General features: G+C 41.3%; 1 protein-coding gene across 1 annotated transcript in view; it reads left to right on the plus strand.

Moving 5' to 3' along the window:
• Positions 1-7,106, plus strand: part of stxbp4 (syntaxin binding protein 4) — a gene marked incomplete at both ends in the record, with an annotated part of 44,669 nt that extends 37,563 nt beyond the window's left edge. The window contains 3 exons of the mRNA XM_080542284.1: positions 1,622-1,679; positions 2,247-2,412; positions 7,011-7,106. Of these exons, the coding sequence (XP_080398410.1) occupies positions 1,622-1,679; positions 2,247-2,412; positions 7,011-7,106 (320 nt within the window). The remainder of the gene's footprint in view (positions 1-1,621; positions 1,680-2,246; positions 2,413-7,010) is intronic.
• Positions 7,107-7,737: the final 631 nt, after the last annotated feature.

Raw genomic sequence — 7,737 nt, forward strand, 5'->3', positions numbered from 1 at the left:
AAAAAAAAAAAAAACTGTTCTCTAAGGCCTTTGGCCCCTAGTCTAGTTTTGTCACTCTCGTTGTCTTTGTTTCTTTGCTTTGTTTTTCTGTTCTGTCTGTCTATGAAATCTGTTAAGCGTCCTTGGGTTTGAGAAAGGCACTATATAAATCTAAGCTATTATTATTATTATTATTATTATTATTATAAGGGCAACAGCTACTGTACAATCCTCGTTATCATGTATTTTGATGTAAAACATCTGTCTGCCTAAATAATTAGTTGACAGAGTGAAACATTATAAGTGAAATGAATCGAGTATATAGATTGAACATGCAGTAGAACACAAAGAAGCTCTTTGAATGATATCATCTTTCCTTTTTCTGAGAATGAGAACTCATTATCTGTGCCATTTAGGTGTATTGTGTGTGTAGGCCGGAATTAACTACAATCCGTCTCTATATGGCGGGGACTTCTGGCTATGTTTCCTTCATAGCAAAATACATCTAATGTTGATAATGCTGACTCTAATGTAATTATCACTATGTAAAAAGATTTATCGAGTCTGTGCTTATTAGTACAAGGTAGGTCAAATAAAATGAAACAACGAGACTTTAATAATAATGTATACTAGTTCATCTAGTACAAGGCAAATACTTAATAGAGAACAGTTTTTATCCTAGAGACTAGGCTCACTAGTCAAGCATTACCTAGCATTACCTAGTTAGTGTAGAGTAGGGGGGTTTACTCACTGAATCCATTGCGTTGCAATGTTTTGGTTCGACTACTAGCGAGTGTGTCATTGATTTTCAACAACGCTGAAATTCATTTTTAAAAAGTCTGAAAAAAAGTCTGAACATTTTGATTGGTTGGCGACTTGTTCCCGCTTTCACCAGCTGCTGTCACAAATTAGTTGACCATGGAATGACAACAAGTAGATTGGACAATGCCTGTAAAACCAGATGTTTCAAGGTCTGGGTTTGGTATTTCAACAGAATTGACCATTATCTCAGATGTAAAACACTTACAACAGCACAACGTTCCAAAAGACTATGTGGTACGCGTGAATTTAACAAACTATTCTGAATGGTACAGCCAATATGGAGTTCCCAACACAGAACATTCCTTTGAGAAGACATGTCTGATCTACCCAATTCTATGCTTACATAACTATTTTGGGTAGCCCCTGTATCAGGAGACTGCAGACACTGTTACAGGTCAATAATTCTTCTAAAACTCACGGTTTGGTTTCCACCTTAATGCCCAGAGGTCATTATTTAAAACTCTTTCTTTGTTTGCCAACAACAGGCTTAAGGCGGTAATTGTATTCCAGTTAAAGAGATCAGTAGTGCAGTAGAGACAAGCTGTCACAGAACAAGAGCAGGTTTGAGAGAGAGGTAGCCCCAGGGATACTTTGAGCAAGCTCAGGAAAAGAGTATGTTTAGAGAACGCACAGTTAGATTATCCATCATTTCTTGCAATGATTATTCATTAGCATTGGCACATCTAAATGTGTGTGAGGCAGGTATGAAACTAGCTCTATACAGTATAAGGGCTAGAGATAACGAGCTAAAACATTGAGATCATTAGCTCATTCATTAATCAGATTAAACAGATTACTCTCTCTCTCTCTCTCCCTCCAGGTCTACTGTATGTAAGGGAGGAGGCCTACACAGCAGATGGGATCAAATACTACATCAAGTAAGAGTTTTGGCAGCAAGAACAGTTTGGGATGACCAATGATATATAAGTCAAGGTGACCACCTACATCAACCTCGAAAAAGTCCAATGCTTCCAGACTCAATGTTCAGTCAAACGTTTCCATACAACGCCACTACGGTAGTCCTTACTGGAAATGTACCTGCATCCTGCGTGAGCCTCAAGTCCAGCAACCACAGGATAGACTCACCTAAAGGTTGATCTACATTAATCCTACAAGTATTTGTGATGAACGCTGCTGGCATCATAAACAGACTCCATTGTTATTCCAAGTTTAAGGTTAATTACGGTGTTGTGTAACATTGTGCATGATGATATGATATTCCTCTTTGATTGATTGATTGCCGCCACAGGCAGTGACATGCATGGAGGTAGGGGTGGTTTCCTGCGAACACAACAACACCAGCCCTGTCAGCAACTCCACTCATGTCATTGGGGCAGCAACAAAGTGAAACGTCAGGGAACCGTCAGTCCTTCAAAGGAAGGTCAAGGATCATGACCTCTGAGACTGAGAGTGTGTGTGTTTTGTTTTTCTTTACCACCTTACAGTCATGTGACCCAAACAACATGGTGGACCCGTCCTGTGACAAGCTCCCTGGGGCAACCTCATGGAGAGGGGGTCGTAGAGGCGAAGGGGGAAGGGCAGGGGGCGGAGGAGAGGGAGGGCCAGCCTGACCAACCAACGGAGACCACAACTACAGGAGACACACCTCATGTAACAACATCTGTCAATCAACCAGCCCTACTATCCAACAGAAGGATGAGCTATTATGTAAGGAAGCCTATGGACCCTAAAAGCCTCACGGTGTGATTCAAACCCTACATTATATACATAGCACTTCATCTAATAGCATGTAACAAGGAATATCCTATATGTAGGATCTGTATTGGGAGATAAATTCATAGCAGTGAAACCAATTTTTAAGTACAGTGAAAGTAAGAAAGTATACACTGTGTTTAGATAAGGAACTGTATTATTGCACAGTTTGTAGGCTATTACTGTAAATTACTTTCAGAAAGGTGGACTTGTTATATTCATATTGACCTTCATATTGGCTCTTGAACCAAAATCAATGTTCTAATTGATAAACGGATGGTGCGAATTGAGTCTGATTTGGTACGCAAACCGTCACGGCATCAGGAGGACTTTGAAGCATGACATTTAATAGTGAAATTCTATTATTTTGGCTACTTGTTTTTCTCTTTAGTTCCTGGAAATGATTCCTGGAATTGGCTCTCCTCTTTATTATTTCTGTTCATGTAACCCCTGTTTGGAACAATTGAATGTCACACTTTCAGAGGATAAGCCCTCTCCACCTCTACTCTTTCTGAAGAACCGAAGCAGCCTTTGAAGCCAGTAAAGAATTTTTTTTTTTTTTCAGTTCTAAAGCAGGAATGGTCGTTTTGAGGACGAAATGACTTTATATGTTCACCTTCATCTGGAGAAACATCTTCAGTCGTCTTGTTCATTATTATTCATAATAATAATAATCATTCCCTATAATTGCCCTCTGAGTCACAATGGAACAGAGTTAGCTGCTAAAAGCATAACCATTTTCCTTTTCACTAACCCTAGACAGTGAAGATTTCTAATTAAGTGTTGACGTCGAGACTTTTCACGTGTCAAGTACTTTGTCAGGACACCGTGAGATGCTTCTGATTAGAATAATGTGGAATGATTATGAAAATCCTGTACATGGATATAGTATGTTATGAACATAATGTTTTCTCTAACTAACTATTCAACTAACTAACCCACCCCTAACCCTTCCCCTGGCCTGTATGTGTTAGTTCGGACTAGTATTACTATCATTATCCAGTAGCACAAAATAAGACCATATCCTTAGTTCTCAGTAAACTCCCAAGTTTCAGATCAAAAGACAGTAGCATTCTTTGAAAGCTCTATGTTATGACATGTGAAGAATGCGCTCATTGTTAATCACCATTCCAGTGTTCTGCCTGTATAACTGGTCATGTGCTATCTGTGTGTCCTATAACCTGACTTACGTACGTCATAGCCACAGGTCGATTCAGACGTACAAGGAACTTTTTTTTTAAAGTTATTTTTTCTGAGTGGGGCAGTCCCACTCATATTTTTCATTTTTATTCTCAGACAGATACAGTGAAGTTTAGACAGGAAGGATGGGTGAGAGAGAGGGAGAGGAGGGATGACATGCAGGATATGTCCCAGGCCGGAATCGAACCGGGCACCCTGCGGTTACACGGTCAGCGCTTAACCCGCTACGCCACCTAAGCACCCCACCACGTACAAGGATCTTAATTTCCCTTTTTGAGTCTAGTGCAATCGTGGTTTGGTTCATTGTTTTGGTGACTTTTGTAATTCAAGTTAACCAAATAAAATCTGTAAGAATTGGCGTGGTTTTTTGGAATAGGGCAGTCCATTTGTTGGCCACTGACCAAATGACGGTAATTTGGAACTGGTTAAACATGGATGTGCGTGCGTGCGTGTGTGTGGGTAGGTCTGTGTGTATGAGGGATGGTATTTATAGTATTGGTGTTTGAAAAGCTCAAGCCAATGGTCACCCTGCTCCAGGCTGGGAGTATTGATTTTCCAACTCTAGCAGGTGTGGTTAAATATATCTCCTCCCTTGGCAACACTAATCACATGACACATGACACACACACACACACACACACACACACACACACACACCACACACACACACACACACACACACACACACACACACACACACACACACACACACACACACACACACACACATACATTCAAAGTAAAGCAAAGTTAACACACACTCACTCATTGATTGAGAGAATTTGATTGAGAATGTTTATTTTGGTCCCCTATACAATTCACAATACAGATATAAGAAAATGTACATAGTCACAATTTATAACATCAGGGCCAAAAAGGTGTAGGCTGAAGCCGTGGCTTATTGCACCTACCCTTGTTACATGTATGCATGTCCCCCCATGAATGCATAATCAAAACATTGAAACTTTTATAAACAAAATGTCACTTACGCATGTCAACAAAAAGTTCAAAAAATAAAATAAAAAATACCAAACAAAAACTATATTTAAACCTCTGTTTTATATATACACGCATACAGTACCAGTCTGATAGATCAATCTGTTGTTCATCGGGCCAGGGGTAAATAGCTTCATCAGTGGTGGCTCACTCCAGGGTGAGAGAGTTACAGCTGCTCTGTGCTTTAGTTGAGGACACAGCACACACATCTGGTCCTGCTTTACTAGAGAATCCACTAAAACCCACATTCAGCTCACTTCTACCAGCACAACATTCTGTCCACTGGTCGGTTTTAAACTGTAGAGAGGGTGAACTTCCGCCTCTCTGTTTGCCATTCCACGTAGTGGGAAGAACTAAAGCGAGACCTTCACCTCCATTCATCCACTATCATTAGAGGCCAGGTCCTGTGATAAGTTCAGTTAAGCTTTTTTTTTACCCTGTTTTCATGGTTAGTGAGCCATATGGATGCATTGTGGAAGTAAAAATGTGTGTGTGTGTGTGTGTGTGTGTGTGTGTGTGTGTGTGTGTGTGTGTGTGTGTGTGTGTGTGTGTGTGTGAGTGTGTGTGTGTGTCTATTGCCTTGCTATAAAAGTCAGAAGGTTCAGATGTATACATATTGTATATAACCTTCATACATAACCCTAACCCTAACCCTAACCCTTAAAGAAAAAAAAAGAAGAAAAAAAAGCCCAAAGGCTTGTTTCCATTGTGGTTCACTTACTACAAACAAGTGTTGCCTGCCTGTACCAGGTCAAAAAGGTGAGCTCAGACAAAGTAGGACTAAGGATAAAGATCATACATAACATACTGGCTGATTCAGTTCAGCCTTGGTCATGCTAATCATAATATTTTCAACCTCTTATTGGCAACAGTACAAATGAGAGAAAGGAAAATAGTTACGAATGGGAAAGGGAATCAGAGTGTGAGTGGGAGGGAAGGCTCTCTCAGCTATCATAAAACATGACCTTTCAAAAGTTTGGAAGACATGTATGGCAATTATTCATAGTGAGAACATAATTACAACTTTCAAAACCAGAGTTGATACATGACATATGTTACATCACTATGTATGTAATGATGTGATTTTGCAGGGGAGCCTGGTGGAGGCAGAAATCGGAGGACGATTTCTCATTGTCATGTATGGAATGGAATGAGGAATGGTATCAGACAGTGCATTACCATGAGCCTCCTGTTTCTGCCTTCACCAGCCTCCCCTGGTGCTGAGTGGTAGCCACATGTCTATTACAGGGTTGTTTGTATTTGTATTTGAATAAGGAGAGACACAGAGTGCAGGGGAATAGTCGTGCTGGACCCCTGTGGGCGGCTGTGGCACAGGAGGTAGAGCCGCTGACTAAGGATCGCAAGGTTGGCAGATCGGCGGTTCAAGCCCCAGCTGGCCACATGTAGAAGTGTCCTTGGGCAAGACACTGAACCCCAAATTGCTCCCAGTGAGACTTGCATGGTAGCTTGCTGCCATTGGTGTGTGTGTGAATGGGTGAATTAGAGGCCGTTGTAAAGCGCTTTGGATAAAGGCGCTATATAAGTGCAGTCCATTGACCCCTGAAAAATGTATGCAATGTAAATCTCTTTGGATAAAAGTGCTAAATCTCATATATTATTGTAAATGCCATATATTATAGTATATGCATTATATCGTCCACTCAGTCTAAAGTATTCCGACCTAGACTAGGAAGAGTGGTTAGCAGCAGTGTCCTACTTCTGATTTGCAAAGGTTGTCACAACATTGCTGTGCTTTAGCAACCACTGTTGCCAAGGAAGTTTTAATAACAAAAGACACAGATATGGATTTTTTTTCTAAGAAAAAAAGACTAGATGTAATGGCACCTATTGTATTCACAATGTTGAAGGGCTGCCTGCTCCACAAGCAAAATATTGATTATTTTTCAAGTGTACAATATGATGCCAGACAAATCACTTCACACGTCACAGTTCAGTCAGACTCAGACATTATTGTTAAGAAGGTTATAATTGCAGCCAGACTGAATGACTAAAAGTATTCTTTCACATTAACTAAGCCAACTACTAAATTTAGACTTGATTATTTGAGAGTTGGACACTTTGTAGACCTAACCCATTTATTTCATTCGTACAAGGAGGTGCTGGCACTTTTTCTTCCCTTTTATGATTGAGTTGTTTTTCTCTACGGCAAAAGCACATGAGGTTCAATGTGACAGCCCTTTATGAGGGGGAGAGGGATAGAGCAGGAGACCGCGCTCTGCCATTGGATAAAAGTAGGTCAGCCCGGCCCTCTCACGTGACCCACCATTCCACTCTTGCAGCTCGAGAGCGCCCGTGCGCTGAAAGCGAGACAGGCGAAAAAGGCGCACTCTGGATGGAGCGCTCAGCGCAGAGTGCGTCTTATCTACTCGCTTTAATCATGACTATAGCGGATTTTAGGTGGCATCTCGCACACAAAAAGGCAATACAATGTCTGTTTCGAATATGGGAAAGAATCCCTTGGTGTGATATGATTTTGGTCGAGAATGTCCCACAGCTACTTGTGTTGCCAGGGTGTTCAGAACTGACTCATATTCCTGATCTGAAGTATTTTGATTATTTGAGAGTTGTACACTTTGTAGACCTAACCCACTTATTTCATTCGAACAAGGAGGTGCTGGCACTTTTTCTTCCCTTTTATGATTGAGTTGTTTTTCTCTACGGCGAAAGCGCATGGGGTTCAATGTGACAAGTCTTTTATGAGGGGGAGAGGGATAGAGCACGAGATCGCGCTCTGCCATTGGATAAAAGTAGGTCAGCCCGGCCCTCTCACGTGACCCACCGTTCCCACCATACTCCTGCAGCTCGAGAGCGGCCGAAAAAGGCGCACTCTGGATGGAGCGCTCAGCGCAGAGTGCGTTTACTCGCTTTAATCATGACGACATCAGATTTTAGGTGACCTGTCGCACACGAAAAGTCAATGCAATGTCTAATTCAAAAAAGGGGATGAAAATCCATTGGTGTGATGTGGTTTTGGTCGAGGATGTCTCACAGCTGCCAGGGTGTTAA

The sequence above is a fragment of the Nansenia antarctica genome (assembly GCF_963989245.1).
Source record: "Nansenia antarctica genome assembly, chromosome: 11".
NCBI lineage: Eukaryota > Metazoa > Chordata > Actinopteri > Argentiniformes > Microstomatidae > Nansenia > Nansenia antarctica.